Raw genomic sequence first — 15973 nt, forward strand, 5'->3', positions numbered from 1 at the left:
TGACTGTTTGTAAAACATAGTACGATCAGCTTGCATTGAAAGTATTCACAGATCTTCAAAACTTTCCCAAATTGGTCGATCCAAGCCCTATGAAACTGTTTAAGGCCATGGAGAAACATTTTTAACCGACAGAGTATTCTAAAAGGCATTTTTGACATCAGATTGGTTGAGAGACCAATCCAAATTTATAAGAAGAGAGAGAAGAATCTTTACAGTATCAAGCTTTGCTAGTAAGGCAAAAGTCTTTAGGTAATTCTCCTATCGATTTTTGTAAAACCCTTCAGCACGAATCTTGCTTTATATATGTCCACACTTCTATCAGCATTACATTTGATTGTAAATACCCACTTGAACCCCACAGTCATTTTGTCTTTAGGTCTTGGTAAAGTCCTAAGTGTTATTCTTTATTAAGCTGCCATTTCTTCTTGAACAATTTTCTTCTACTCATTGACTTAAGGGCTTTAAGGATGTTTCTTGGAATAATGGTATTAGATAAATTGGCCATAAAACTTTTATACTCCTTAGATAGATTTGTATATGACAGGAACTTGTAGATAGGATGTTAGGTGCAATTTCTCACTCTTTTTTTTTTATTTATCACAATAGGCAAATCTGTAAACTTTTGAGCTTCGTTCTTAGCATGCTTAGTAGGTGGGTTTTAACCCTTCCTTAGTTCAGATCTTGGTTTTACTTGGCCTATAGATGGTTATATCTTTTGAGTTTTATTCTTCCTTCATGAATAGACACAAAACTCGTTGTTGGTTCCTCCAAACGTGAATTGGCTTATATTCATTCATTCCTCAGTGACGCTATTGTTGATTGGGTTCTATGATGTTAGGTAGGCTAGAAAGAAAGCCTGAACTAAGTGAGAAGGTATTTGGAAGATTTGAAACAAGTCTAGAATCATTTGGAAAATTGGGTTTTAAGCTAGAATTACTTGTCATGTTGGTTTCTAAGGTGGAATTACTAGGCAGATTCGGTTCTAGATTAGGCTCTAGGATAGAATTATTAGTAGGCTAAGAAATTAGTGTGGAGACCTCGGTTTAAATGGGCTCTAAGATGTCAAGAAGATCCCAAGAATTATCTTCTCTCAAATTCTCCCCCTGAAGAAAATTATTTGGGTAGAAAAGTTAATGTTCAAAGAAATTACATCCATGATGACAAATAGTTTCTTTTCTTGAGGATTATAATACTTGTACCTTTTTTTAGTGGGAAAATATCTTAGAAATAGACACTTGATAGTTGTAGGAGACAACTTTGTTCTTTGAAGACTTGGAAGATATATAAAGGCTGTACAACTTAAAGTTTTGATTGCAAGATTAGAGGTAACAAGGTGATTTTGTGGGTAGCTTTCAAGAAAAACAAAAATAGATGTCTTGAACATAAGAACTCGAGAGGGCATACAGTTTATGAGATAGGATGCTATAAGAATGGTCTTCTCTCATTATATTTTTAGTATATAGGTTGTGAATACAAAACGCTCTAGCGACTTCTAAAATGTGTCTGTTTTTACGTTTCACAACCTCATTTTGTTATGGTATTCCAATAAAAGAAATTTAAAGGACAATCCTTCTTATGATAGGTAACTCTCTAAAATAAAAAAAAATACTTGGTTCCATTATTTATGCTGAATACACAAATGTCAATTTGAATCTGGGTTTTTACCATGGCATAAAATTGTTTAAAGGTTTGTCTAGCTTCAAAAATTTCCTTTAAACGGTATAGCCAAGTTGTCCTAAAGTGGTCATCTATGAATGTAATGAATTATTTAGTTTTTTACAGGTTCTTAACTTTGATGGACCCTAAACATAACTATATATCAAAGAGAAAGATTGGGATGGTTTATAAGCATAAGGAAGAAATGGTACACGTGTCTGTTTAGCTATTTGACAAAATTCAAAATGTAATAAACTCACATCTTTATTTTTAAATAAATAAGGATACAAGATTTTTGGATATAAAAGCTAAGGTGACCTAACTTATAGTATCACAACATTATTTTAAAAGATTAAGTGACTTGAGCCTATACTTTCATGGGCCCTTTTATTCTCGAGATAGTATAGCCCCTCATATTCCTTCGCATTCACAATCATCTTCCTCAAGATTAGATCCTGAAATAGGCATTTAGAACCATAGAATTTAGTTACACAATTTGTATCCTTGGTAAGTCTACTAATTGAAAGAAGATTGCACTTAAAATTTAGGACATGTAAAACAAAAAAAAAAGTGAGACAATCCAATAGTTTTACTGTTCCTTTTCCAACAATAGTGGATAACGATCCATCAACAACCCTCATTTTATAATTACCTAATCACAAAGTCTAACTAGAGAAAAATTGAAAAGACCTTGTCATATAGTTCGAGGCCCTTAAATCAACAATCCAAGGACTCTTTTCGAAGGACTGGAAGCTAGAGGCTGATGGGTTGCCTGTATAGGCTACATTATAGGTAAATAAGGGCATGTCATTCCCTTTTGTTTGCTATTTTTATATGAGGAGCTATTATAGCATCTTAAATTGATCTTTTATGTGTGAAATCTGATTAGTTTTCTCTGTCACCATTCTATTTGCTTTTTGTTGGCATTTTGGTTTCTAATCTGTTGGCTTTCCATGAAGCTTCCAATATGAGTCTGTGGTATGTTTTTTCTTATGGCAATAGTCACAGTAGGGACGTTCTCCATGTTTCTGTCCCTTTTAGTCGCCTAGTTGATCTATCTTTTTGGTCACCAGTACTGATATCTCTGTCACGGGTTTCTTAACTGGTCCCATCATTACTCTCTTTTGATTTTCTTCATGCCTCAGTATAGAAAAAGCTTCTCGAATAGAGGGCAGAGGATTCTTTCATAATATTGTACCATGACCTTCATCAAGTTCTTTGTTGAGTCCATAAAAGAAATCAAAGGGGCATTTGTTTTCAACATCCTCTTATATTTAATGACATCCTCATAACAATACCACTAAGACACATAGTAGAGGTCGAGTTCCTACCATATATTGTGTAGAGAACTGAAATATTGAGTCACTAATAGGTTGCCTTGCTTTTAGTCGCATAACTATAACTTGATTTCAAAGAGATGAGCCACATTCCGATGGTCAAAGAAGGTTTCTATCAGGGCTTCCCAAAGCTCCTTTGCGGTTGATAAGAAAATATTAGCTCTACCAATCTCCACGTCCATCGAGTTGATCAACCATGCTTGCACCATTAAATTTTCAGCATCCCACTTCGGATGCCTAAGATCCGAGATATCAAGGTTTTGCTTTCCCCTATAATATACCCTAATTAGCCTTTGCCATGAAGAAATAGGGTGACAAATTAAACCCATTGAAAGAAATTTCTACCAATTAACTTGTGTAGAGTTATTTGTAAAAATGGGTTTTCTGTACATATGAGGACAAAAAAAAGTCCTCTTTCATGGCAGAATTAGAGGAAATTTCATATTTTTGTGCAAGGCTTGTTGTCTTCTCTATTGGAAGCTTTGAAGCTTTAAAATAGAAGAAGGAAAAAAATTCAAAAGCTCGAATTAGATTCTTGTGCACTTTGTTTTGTTTATTTCTACTAATGTTATAGTAAGGAAATCAATTGTTTAGTCAAAATATTTCTTTTTCTATAATTGGTTGTTCATAACATTGAATGTACCTAAAAATTTGTAGCGTTAAATGAATGAAATTGAAAAATATCCTTCAAACCTTACTTCAAGTGATTTGAAAGATGATGTTGTGTCAAAAGTAATAGGTCTTGACAAATCTTATGTGAAAGCACTTGGAAAATGAGTTACTTATGCACAATTAACCCTAACATCACAGAAGGATATGGTTATAGCTCAAGTGTATGTTTATTGAAATATAAGATATTCGTTTTTAGTTTATAAATGCATAATTCTTTTGTAACTAAATTATGAAATTTTTATCATATAAAGTCAAAATCAAACAAATAAAGATTGTGATGATGAATTGAATACACCTACTCATGTTGTAACAATTTGAAAGTCAACAATATTTATCTACAAATTCAAATTAATTATATTTATTAAAATTATAATTTTATTATTATTTCCGCGTGCTAGAGGGTGAATATAAAGACTGATATCACTAAATGCAAGCTGCTTGATTCAAATGGTTGAGAGGTTGTTGTAACTGAAGGGCATTGGTCTTCAAGTTATACAAAAGTACTTGTTCATCATATCCTTATTTGACCAAAGGCCATGAGAATTTGGGTAGATGTAGCAAAAGAACATGAGAAGTATTTATGGAACACTATGCCTTATAAGACATACATTGAAGAAGCTATTGATAGTATAGTTGTACGGCTTGCTAATCGGGCTGTTATAGACTCTACAAATTGACATTTGTGTCATTCATATATTTAATTAATTCTTATCCATTAGCTTTTATACATTTATCCAGCATTTCTTTGTATTTTTTAATGTATGTGACAACATGAGCTTCAGGCACTATACATTGCTTTTAATGACTTGTAGTTTAGAAGTGCTGAGTTGATGATATACATGTTATATAAGTTGTAATTTGTTTCAGGAAATGTCCATATTTTAGAGGAGACTCTATCAAAATTTTTTCTAAGGACAAGATCAGTTGCTTATTTGAATTCACTGCTTAAAACCAGAATTCTGTAATACTATAAGTTAAAATGAAAGTTTTTTGTTTAATGACTTATGGTAGTAGTAGTTGTTGGTTGGGAAATATAATTTCGGATGTGTTGAGTAGATGATATATATGTTATATAAGTTGTAGTTAGTTTTAGGAAATGTCCATGTTTTAAGGGAGATTTTTATAATCAAATGCTATTGATGCCAATGTGCAAGTGTACACAACAAGTAATAAAGTGATGAATATTCAAAATCGTCTCCACAGGGATTGATGTCACTAGAAGTGCTACAGCAATCACAATAGTGCAATCTAACTTAAGTCCAAAGTTAACAAATGTAAAGTAAGTTCTATCAAAATTGATAATTGTGAAAGAATTAAATAAAACAATGCAGTAATGAAATAAACTAAATTAAATGTGTCTAAGATTCAATTGAGAATATGGTAGTTGAATGATCAAACTCTCTTTATGGGCTGACTGTTTTTCATCAAGTTAACACTAGTTGGTACAACAATTGTTACAGCACTGGGCAAAATTAATCTGCATCTTCAGCTGTCGCATATTGGAACTCTCACACCCTTAAGTATATTAGCAATGACCTGTTGTTATTCTACCTATGTCATGGCCTTATGACCCTTTAGTCTCTCCGCCCTACAAGGTGAGTACCTGTATCTAGTGTGTCACAAATCTTAACTTCAAGTATAGCCCTTATGGGATTCAAGATAAACTTAATCCAAGAAACTTAAATTAAGATCAAGTATTACTCTAATAATATCTACTAAGACATGTCCTTTTGCGACTCTATCTTAACTTGAACTATTAAATGGGTGGTCAACCGAAATAACAATTATAATAATAGCTACTAGAGTAAAATGCTACAGCAATGACATAACAATTCATAAGAACAATCAAGAACCCATTAGATTGTTCGTCGCTCAACTACAAGCAAATTTAGTTCATATTCTGAAAGAGAAAAAAAAAGCATCAACATATTGTTCACGGGATACATTAAATCAGACAAAAAAAGAAAAAAAGATATAAGTTGAGAACGGCAAAAAGTGAATCCAAATAATTCTGCGGGATTTTTCAATACTGCTGAAGCCGTCCTCTTCAATTCTAATTTTCTTCTTCTTTTTCTCTCTAAAGTCCCTAATGATAATTTCTTCCTTGGTTTATGTGATACACGCCTCCTTTTATAACTAAAAACTAGGGTAAACAAAAGCCTCGGGCGTGCATGAGTTAAATTAGGAAACTGCAGCAATTCTGCAGCTAACCCGCGCTAAGTTTTCTCCTTCAGTGCTCTAGGATTGCTACAGTAATGGTTGCTCTGACAACGGCTAGAACACTGCACTGTTCTTGGTTGTGCTTAACTTCTTTTGTGGCAATATTCTTTCCTCCTCTTGCTGGTCTAATATCTTAGCATCCCTTCATGAATTATAAACTTTTGAAAACCTACAATTATGCACCTGTTTTGAGCACAAATTACTCTAATTCAAGCAAAACTTATTAAGACTCACTAAAATGAATGTTTATGCAAAATATAATAAAAACACCTCATTTACTCTCTAAGTGATCTTGGTTTAAGTCTAGAATTATTGTAATAACTCGCATTTCATAGAGTTTTCACACCCCCAAACTTAAACCTTTACTTGTCCTAAAGTAATGACAACATACTAACACTTCACGCAAACAAGCATGCAACACACAACTTTAGCTCTTTTATCAAATTTACAAGGATTTTTCTACCTTCATATCACAATCCCAATCATGCAAAATGACCATAGATTGAATTCCAGAGATGCTACAACATTACCAAGAGATTGCATGTAATTCAGCAGTAACATAATTTTATTCATATATGGGGTAGCATAAATCTCACATACTCAAACTGTGTTGAGTTAAATAATGAAAATTTGAGAGTATTCAACCTCATCACTGCACCATTTATTTTTCATGTGAATGCCAATCAATTGTAATGATGACACCTAATTACTCAAACCATGCACAGATCAAAGTTGTTGTAGCAATATCTGTAACATAATCTTATCTAGACATATCTTTTACTCAAGGCTGAACATAGGGCTCATGAACAGACCTGGCTACTCAATATCCTAGACAGAGGACTTCCTTGTATTATTGTCTCACTTTTCTCTTCTTTTTTTTTTCATAAAAGAGTCATTGCTACAGCACTGCTCATAACTCTTGTTACCTTTGAACGCAACTCTGCATATGGGGTACATACTCAGCTTTGGTTACTCAGCAACTTGAGCAATTGGAGCATAATTTATTTCATAGCCAGCACAGTCAATCAAACTTTTTCTCCCTAAACTTAAGATCTTTGTTATTCTTTTAGCTCTGCTACAGCAGTCTCATAAACTCCACCAAAGTTTAAGTGTAAGGATAGAATTTCACTCTCCATCTATTACTGTCTCTACTCGGCATTCTTATAACCACCCATTAATACTCAATTTATCTTCATTAGGATTTCTAATCCATACACAAATATTAGATATCAGAGTTTCACACAATACATATATAAACACATATCCAAAGCACCCAGATATATATCCCCCTCAAACTGAAAATGTGTTGTGTCCTCACAAGCACGCAACAAAAAAGTCACACAATTTGACAAGGACATAGAGGAGGACATTTAGAAAAGACCACACAAATTGAAAACATAATGAAAGAAAAGTTTTACAGAATTAAATAAATTAACTAGCAAGAAGGGGATACTCCCCTATGGTTTGGGTATTGCTGCTACATGGTGGGATGACATCAGCGCTTCTTGGATGCACTGCGCAGCTTATCCTTTGGGGAAACTTGTGGGGAGGTAGCGGATAATGTCTTTGTCTTTTTCTTCACTGGGCTGGTGGGAGGTGTTGTTGCTGGGGCAGCTTGCTTGTTTGACACTGATCTGGTCCTTTTTTGTTCTGTCGAGGTTGTTGTAGCAATGCCTCCAGAAGTGCTGCCCTTGCTTTTGCTGGCTCCTCTCGGACTAGCACGAACAGGTTTGCTAGGAGTGGCCTGTGGAGGAGTTGGGGTTGGTGCATCAGCTGCCTGTCCCTCAGCAGTGATGACAGCAATGATGTCAAGTAGCTGCTAGGCTTCTGTGGGTGTATGCGTTACTCTGGTTACTGTAGCTTCCAACTCTGCATCGACTTGCTCGGCTTCATCTTCAGAGGCAGGAGGGGTTGCTATTTTTTCCTTGCCCTTTCTTGGAAGGACTGGAATTGGGGACTCCTCTTCAGGTTCATTTTCTTCATCTTCTTGGATGATGTGCCTTTTCCTGGTTTTGGGAGAGGTCCTGACTGAGGGTTCCTTACGTTCTTTCTCCGAATCTTCTTCTGCCTCAGTGGGTGAACTGTCAGTTGCAGACTTGTCACCTTCTTCCTCAGGTTGATCAGATGGTTCAGCATCTTCTGATTTAGCCTCTGCTTGTGATTCTGCTACAGCTTCTGCTTTTGGTTCATCTGTGTCAGTGGCTTCTTGATTGACTTCTGCTGGAGTATGTGTGGTGTTGATGTCAAAATTGTACTGCTGGAGCAATGAATCAGGGAAATTCCGGTGGGTGTTTTTCATGTAAAGAGCAAATTGGTGTAGGTGGTTGTCCAGGTGCTATAAATAGCTCCAAAACCGATCGTTTTTCCTCTGCTGAACCTCAGCACATTAAGTGATACTGGTGCTCAGCGCCTAAATTGTCTGTTCTAAACCAATAGCTCGTCTCGCTCCTGTTACAGCAGCTGGTTCAGTTGTTGCTCCAGCACTTTCACCAGCAATTCTCTCAATGGTGCGTGCAGTAAGGGCATAATCATTCTTGACATGCTCATCCTTTGCATCAAGACGAACACTTGATACTACACAGATGTTGGTGATGAGTGAAGTAAATAATAAAGCAGTTGCTTTGTGTTTCTTTATGGCACAATCTCTGATTTCTTTTTCGATAATGCTTCCCACATCTATAGGAAGCCGTCGAACAATAGCATATAACAAAACCAACATTTCCTGTGAAACAGTAGTGGTGTGGGTGGTTTGCATAAGTCTAGATTTCAGAAATTTCACCAACACCTTAGCAATGAGTTTTAAATCTATTCTATTAATTACATGTCCTTTCTCATTAGCCCACGATACCCCTTATACTGTAAGAGTTGTGAAGATGGTGTTCCATCTTTTCGGGGTCAATTTGTTCAGCAACTTGGCATACTCATAATTAATTTCAGCAGGTAAATTATAAAAAGCATTTATAACTCGAGAGTCTAATGGAACAAGTGCGTTTCTTACCCAAATGTTGTGCTGGCTAGGGCTTACCAAATTGGCATAAAATTCTTTGACTACTAGCAGCACAGGGTCTCGAGGGTGGTTGCAAAACTCTAGCCACCCACGCTTTGCTGCAGTATTGTGTACTGTTTGCACAATTCCGGTGAATGACTCTGGAAATTGAAACCCTTTTTCTTCCAAAATCTTGCGTGGTTCATGAATTCTTCATATTTTTCCTTTACGTGGTAACTCTGGAAGCGTGAAGGATCTTTGAGTCAGTAGGCTGTTCTTTTACACCTTGGCATTGCTATAGCAGTAACAATTCGAAGGTACTATGCCTGAGAGTAAAATGAGAAGATGGTGGTAAGAATTATTGGAGCCGTGCTTGCGAAGAAGAGGGGAATAGTGCCGTAGGTCACTACACACAGTAATTCCCTTTTATAGTTGAATTTAAATGAAGATAAATCCGGTAAAGTAAGATAAATCAGGAAAGAAAATATTTTGAATATAATGAGTATATCCCATAAAAATAAGCAAGAGAAATTAATGCATTAATTTCGGAGATTTTTTCTTCCTCAATTTCTATCCAAATCCATGCATCCATCTGTCATGATTTATCTCCAACGGTAAGTGAGAGGCTCCAATTTTTAAGTTACTATAATGGTAATATCGGTTGCTGCAACACTTAATTATTTGCTCCAGCAACGGTTACATGCTCCACTCCAATAGCCTCTGACACATGGCTTGCCTCTATACTCTGTTACAATACAACCCGAATTGTCAATAAAGAATTCATTTGTCACACATACTTCAGTGCCCAGTGTGCTTTATGCTCTAGCTCAAGTGGCAAGTGACAAGTCTTTCCATAAACAATTCAGTAGGGAGACATGCCAAGTGGTATTTTGTATGTTGTTTTGTAGGCCCATAAGGAGTCATGTAACCACAAAGATCAATCCTTCCGTGCTGGGTTCACTACTTTTTCTAAGATCTTCTTAATTTCTCTATTGGACACTTCTACCTGATCATTAGATTGTGGGTGATATGTTGTTGTTATTTTATGCCTGACTCCATATTTTATCGTGGCTGCAGTAAATACTTTGTTACAAAAATGAGTACCTTTATCACTAATAATTGCTCTGGGAGTGCCAAACCCGGAAAAAATATTTTTCAGAGGAAAGACCACCACTGTTTTAGCATCATTGGTAGGTAATGATACTGCTTCTACCCACTTAGAGATATAATCTACAACAACAAGGATATATAAGTTTCCAAAGGATGGTGGAAAATGTCCCATGAAATCTATTCCCCATACATCAAAAACTTCAACTTCCATAATATTTGTCAATCGCATTTCATGTCTTTTAGTTATGTTCCATGTCCTTTGACATCTGTCACAACATTTGACAAATTCACAAGCATCTTTAAAAATAGAAGGCCAGTACTAACCTAATTGCAGAACTTTAGCAGCTGTTCTGTGACCACTAAAATGTCCTTCATATGCTGCAGCATGGCATGACTCCAATATGTGTGGAATTTCTCCCTCTGAAGCACATCTTCGTATTACTTGATCTAAGCATAACTTATATAAATATAGGTCATCTATTGGTAGCTTCTAACATCATGAAGAAATTTCTTTTTCTCCTGAAACTTCAACTTAGGTGGTAGCAACTCAGTTACTAAGTAGTTAGCAAAATCTGCATACCATGGAGATCCTAATTGCTGCAGCACCTGTGCTTGTTGTACTACCAACAGCTGTTCATCATGAAAAGTTTCAGTGATGTCCTTTCTTGTCAATGTACTTGTGTCTGCGTCCAGCCTCGACAGGTGGTCTGCTACTTGATTCTCAGCCTTGACAGTCTTCTAACAGAATTTTATGCATGTATATTGATGGACTTATCCCTTTGATATTTGCCATGGTCCATCAAATTGCTCTTCTGTATCTCCCAATCACATCTACTAGACTCTGTTCTTACCCTGCATCCAGAGTAGAGGAGATGATTACAGGGAGTGTATTGTTTTGACCAAGATAAACATATTTCAAATGTGAAGGTAACAATTTTAATTCAAGATTAGGAGGTGATTCAATAGATGGTAAAGTTGTTTTTACTTCCCTGTCTGAAAGATTCAAATGCTTAACAAATCTGTTATGTCTATCAGATTGCTTTCCTTCCATCTAATTTATCTGGTTTGCTGCAACATCTTCTTCTTCAAAGCTTTCAAATGTGGTCACTTTGTTGATCTCATTATTGCAGCATCTGTCAATTCTGTTTGCTACAACAAAATCCACAACACTCAGGAAATTATAATCTTCTAACTCATTAGGGTTCTTCATAGCCTCTAATACAATAAATGTGACTTGTTGATCATTCATTCTCATGGTGAGCTCTCTTTTCTGCTCATTTATCAGAGTTTTTCCAGTTGCTAAGAAAGGTCTTCCAAGTATAATAGGTACCTCTTTATCAGCCTCAAAGTCTAGTACAATGAAATCTACTAGGAAGATAAATTTGTCAACCTTCACCAGTACATCCTCAATTTTTCCTTCAGGACATGCATGAGATATGTCAGCTAATTGCAGGGTGACTGTGGTTGGCCTGTATTCCCTTACTCCCAACTGCTTAAATACAGACAATGGCATCAGATTAATACTGGCTCCCAAGTCACAAAGTGCTCTGCCAATGTACCTAGTTCCAATAGAACATGGTATTGTAAAACTTCTTGGATCCTTCAATTTTGTAGGAATCTTATTTTGCAGCATATGACTGCTTTCCTTTGTTAAAACAACCGTTTCAAATTCTCCCAACCTTCTCTTTTGTGCTAAGATGTCATTTAGAAATTTCACATAATTAGGCATTTGCTCCAAAGCTTCCACTAAAGGTATGTTGATGTGTAATTGTTTCAGCACTCCCAGAAATTTATTAAACTGCTTGTCTAGTCTTTGCTTATGGAATCTCTGTGGGAAAGGGGGTGGATGCCTAAACTGCTGGGTAGCTTCAGGAGGTGCCAAACTCTGCTTATTTAGTTTGTTGTAGGTTGTGGCTATTGTTGTACAAATTTTATTGAACTCGCAAGTGCACGAAGTTATTGTAGTATAGATCAATGGTGACGAGTGTCGATCCCATGAGGAGGTGAATTTTAATTGTGCGTAGAATTAATTTTCTAAATGGGTGGTTGGATTTATGGTGAAAATGATTTGGATTATCTTAAAATTGGAATTAAAATGGTGAGAATAATTTGAAGAGAATTCTATTGAAATGACGTACTTCGGTATCTGGATCCGTATCAACATGCACCATGGGCTAAATATTCTTTATTAATGCCAATTAAATCATGAGGGGGGAATCCACACCTCATGAACCATACTCTAATCAATATGGTGTTAAGGGCTTATCGTGCCAAATAATAATAACCTTGTATTAGGGAGCCGGTGAAACCAAGGCGGTACTAAACAAGATTATTATTATTTGTCGACGAGAAGTCAAAACATCCATAAAAACTAGAGGGGAAGAGAAAATAATGACACATGTTGATACTTCACCTTCAATCCAAGCTTGAAAGAAAATTAGCTACTCATAATTGAACTAGGGGTAAAATAGAAATTTATTAAAATACGTAGAAAATATAAGATGGAGAAAGAATTATAGAAAATGGATCCCAAAAATGGATTCAGGGCCATCAAATTAGGGGGGAGGCCCCTTTTTATAAATACATTGAGTAAATCGTAGCCATCGGATTAAAAACAGTTTGGACGCTCAGGATTGCGCCACATCATCAGTCAACAGTACGCAGTTTGACCATGCGGGTGAACAGTAACACGGTTTGACCCGGGTTGAACAGTGATGCGGTTTGGTTGAAAATAATCCTGTGTAATGCATGTACCGTACGCGAGATTTTTGGTCCACTGATATGCTGCCACGTCATCGATCAACAGTGCATAAGAATTTTAGTCCAACAAGATCGTGACACATCATCAGTCAATGCCACATCATCGGTCAATGCCATGTCATCGATCCGTTTATGTGAACAGTGTCGTGAACAGTAACGTAGATAGTACCATACATGTGAATAGTACCGTACATGTGAACAATGTCATTTTTCCTTTTACGCTCTTCCTAAGGTTTTCAACCGTCCTGAGTTCAAAAGTGATGTCTGTTTTGCCGTCTGATCTCTCGTTCATTGTGAAATGACTATGATGCCCTTAAAATACATAAAATACTTAATTATAATACAATACATATAATTAAATGACAAGAAGTTTAAATACATAAAAGTAAGGGTGTTAGTAAAACTTAAAGTGTAAAATGACGATTTTCTCCTTTATAAATATATATTTTCTAACACTCAACACCCCCCCCAACCAGCTTATTACTAGTCCCTAGCAAATAAAGTGAAAACAAAATTCAAATCAAAAATGATTTTTTTTTAAACAATCATGTTTATTCAATCAGACTAATGATATTAATTAAATAAAACTATAAACATTATCTCTAGTCTAAAGAAACATCGCACCCACATCAACCATCCACATGAATCAGTCTAGTAGACTTTGTCATAGCTACTTTCAAGAATGACATGTCAAACCCCAAAATCTCACTGGAAGTAGTGACACTCTCACAAAGAAATTAAACCTAATAAAAATAGTCACTCCAATGAATGGTAATTGAGAGAAAATAATGAAGAAGTGATATCACATGCTCTCACCAAAATGAAAGAAATATGCCCTCAGCTTAGAAATAATACGATCTCAAGTAAAATAAAAATGCTAGTCAACCCAATTTATTTGTTTTTATTTTTTTATGCACCACTACATCTTTTTAACCCATATAACTAGCTTCTACTTCAGATTATAGTTCCCTAAAATTAAGAAGGAATTTTATTAGGACGTAACGTAGGCTAGGGACATGGCTAATCAAGGAGAGGAAATAAGGAAAACAAAGTGTATGTTTGAGAAAAATGCAGAGATTTTTGTTTTTTTTTTTTGGAAGTTGCAAGGTGGATTTCACCTATTATTGTTATATTTTTTTTCTTCTTTTTTTTTAAAAACAATAATTTTTTTTTGCTTTTGTTTAGCACAACGTCACTGAACAAAATAATTATTTACATTTTTCTCAAACATAAATAAGTGATGGAACTTATAAGACATCGGGTAATACTCCAAATCGGAGTGGGTCAAGATGATAAGTTGAGAAAGAAAAGGTTTTTTTTTTTTGTTTTAAGGCTCAAAAGGGTTAACTATGGATATTTCACAAAAGGGATGGTTAGAAAGGCTCAAACGGATCAAATATAGCATTTCCATCATCTTTTAGGGCTCTAAATAATCTTCCATATCTACTAGTTAGATGGGTCTCCAAATGTAGCAGCACACTTTTTTCTTTTTTTTTTAATTTTCTAATATTTTTTTTTAGGCTTAACTCAAAAGAAATCTAAAGATCATGTATAAAACTACTAAGCTGTATAAAGAATGGGCAAAAGGGTTACTCTCCAAGAAAAATAATAGGCTCAAAAACTCACTCAGTACTTATTATGACATGTTCATTCCTTCAAGCAACTCATATTTATCTCCGACATCAACATGTAAAGTAGCAAACATAGCGTAACATCACTTAAGACCAAAGATAATACAAATACTAAAATTTGAAATTAATCATGTCATCCAATGTTAAAACAAATCACACAATTTTTTTTTTAAACAACATTCTACCCTCCAACCTATTCTAAACATGAAAGGAAAATATGCATGCAGAAGTGTGAAAATGATGCAGAAAAACTAATTAAAAAAATTACACTTAAAATGATAAAAAAAATGTTTTTTTTTAACTAAGAAGATGCGTTTCTAGAGGCACTATACTCCATATTCAGCCATCTTCGACTTAAAAAATTGGAAAGTGTATATTTATAAAGGAGAAATTAGAAATAAGAAGAAAAATGATTGTAAAAAAATTAATAAAGAAAAATAAAATATCTGGAATTTTTTTTTAACGAAAAAGATGCGTTTCTAGAGTAACTACACTCTATATTCAACTATCTTCAACACAAAAAGTTAGCAACAACTAGTTTCTACAATAAAAAATTAGTAAAAACTTAACCAAGATTCCACAATTGTCGACTATTCCCTCCCCCCAACCAGAACGAAACATTGTCCTCAATGTTTTAAAGGAAAGAAGTAGAGTTTAGAAGACATCACCTAGGTGGTGCAACACAGAAGAAAATATTTACAGGCGGGGAGTTAAATCTAATTTATACTTCTTACTGCGGCTACTGTTACCGTCATTATTTGGACTCTCCAACACAAAGGTCTAGGGGTCTAGATCCGGTTTATAAGCTTGTAACATATCAAGTAGCTCTTAGCAATATGAGCACAAATAAAAAGCTTTTTCGCATTGGAAGGAACGAAATAGTTTTTTATTGCATGGTTAAGAAATGCGATGAAACCATCATAAAAGTTATTGACATTTAACAAACCGATGGGTTTCTGGTGAATGTGCAAATGGGCCCAAGATGCTAGTGTGATAAGTGCCTCTAGTGTTGCAAGATCTCCTGGAAGGAAAATAAAAGCATCAGCATAATTAAGCATTTCAGTTATTCTTTCTTGCATACCTGAGACGACTAACTCTTCTCCAGTCAGTGGGTCAGACAAACTGCCCAAAGGTTTTAGGGCTCTTGGAATGATGCCTAACACTTGGCTTCCTCTGACAAAAGCAGCTTCTGAGACCAATTTTGATAACCCTCGGTTACCTCCTCCATACACCAAGTGTAATTTTCTCTCTGCTATGCTTCAACCAAGATCTATGGCTGCCTCAACGAACTCTTTATGTTTGCCATAGTTAAATCCAGAAAGCACACAAATGTTCTTGAATTGTCTATTGGGAGTAGCTGCCATTTTAATATTTCTCAAAAATAATTTGTGAGTGCTTAACAAAAAGTCATATTTAAGAATCTTGGTGACAGTGGGTCACAACTGTGTATGAGGTGACATGTCAGTGTCAAATAACGCGTAAAGCACATGGCTCGCGAGTCAAAAATGAAACAGTAAAAATAAAAAGAAATAATCATAAAATAAAATTATTAAAGACAATAATGCAAAAGATAAAATAACAGTGAAATAAAATAACAGTGA

General features: G+C 35.2%; 2 protein-coding genes across 2 annotated transcripts; both read right to left on the reverse strand.

Moving 5' to 3' along the window:
* Nucleotides 1-7380: 7380 nt before the first annotated feature.
* On the reverse strand, nt 7381-8184 carry LOC112099831 (nucleolar and coiled-body phosphoprotein 1-like). Its single transcript, XM_024187319.1, has 2 exons — nt 7732-8184; nt 7381-7662 (listed from the first exon to the last, which is right to left on the reverse strand). The coding sequence occupies exons 1-2, from the start codon at nt 8182-8184 to the stop codon at nt 7381-7383; spliced, it is 735 nt and encodes a 244-aa protein (XP_024043087.1).
* Nucleotides 8185-11032: 2848 nt separating this feature from the next.
* Nucleotides 11033-11710, reverse strand: LOC112099832. The gene has a single exon (XM_024187320.1). The coding sequence runs from the start codon at nt 11708-11710 to the stop codon at nt 11033-11035; it is 678 nt and encodes a 225-aa protein (XP_024043088.1).
* Nucleotides 11711-15973: the final 4263 nt, after the last annotated feature.

This window comes from Citrus clementina, unplaced genomic scaffold (genome assembly GCF_000493195.1).
Source record: "Citrus clementina cultivar Clemenules unplaced genomic scaffold, Citrus_clementina_v1.0 scaffold_3, whole genome shotgun sequence".
In the NCBI taxonomy this organism is placed as follows: Eukaryota; Viridiplantae; Streptophyta; class Magnoliopsida; order Sapindales; family Rutaceae; genus Citrus; species Citrus x clementina.

Excerpts from the sequence above, each read along its gene's own strand:
- LOC112099831 (XM_024187319.1), bottom strand. The coding sequence starts at position 8,184 with ATGAAAAACACCCACCGGAATTTCCCTGATTCATTGCTCCAGCAGTAC. Across the intron at positions 7,663-7,731 it reads TGGAAGCTACAGTAACCAGA|GCAGCTGATGCACCAACCCC; the intron begins GTAACGCATACA and ends GCTGAGGGACAG.
- LOC112099832 (XM_024187320.1), bottom strand. The coding sequence starts at position 11,710 with ATGCCTAATTATGTGAAATTTCTAAATGACATCTTAGCACAAAAGAGA.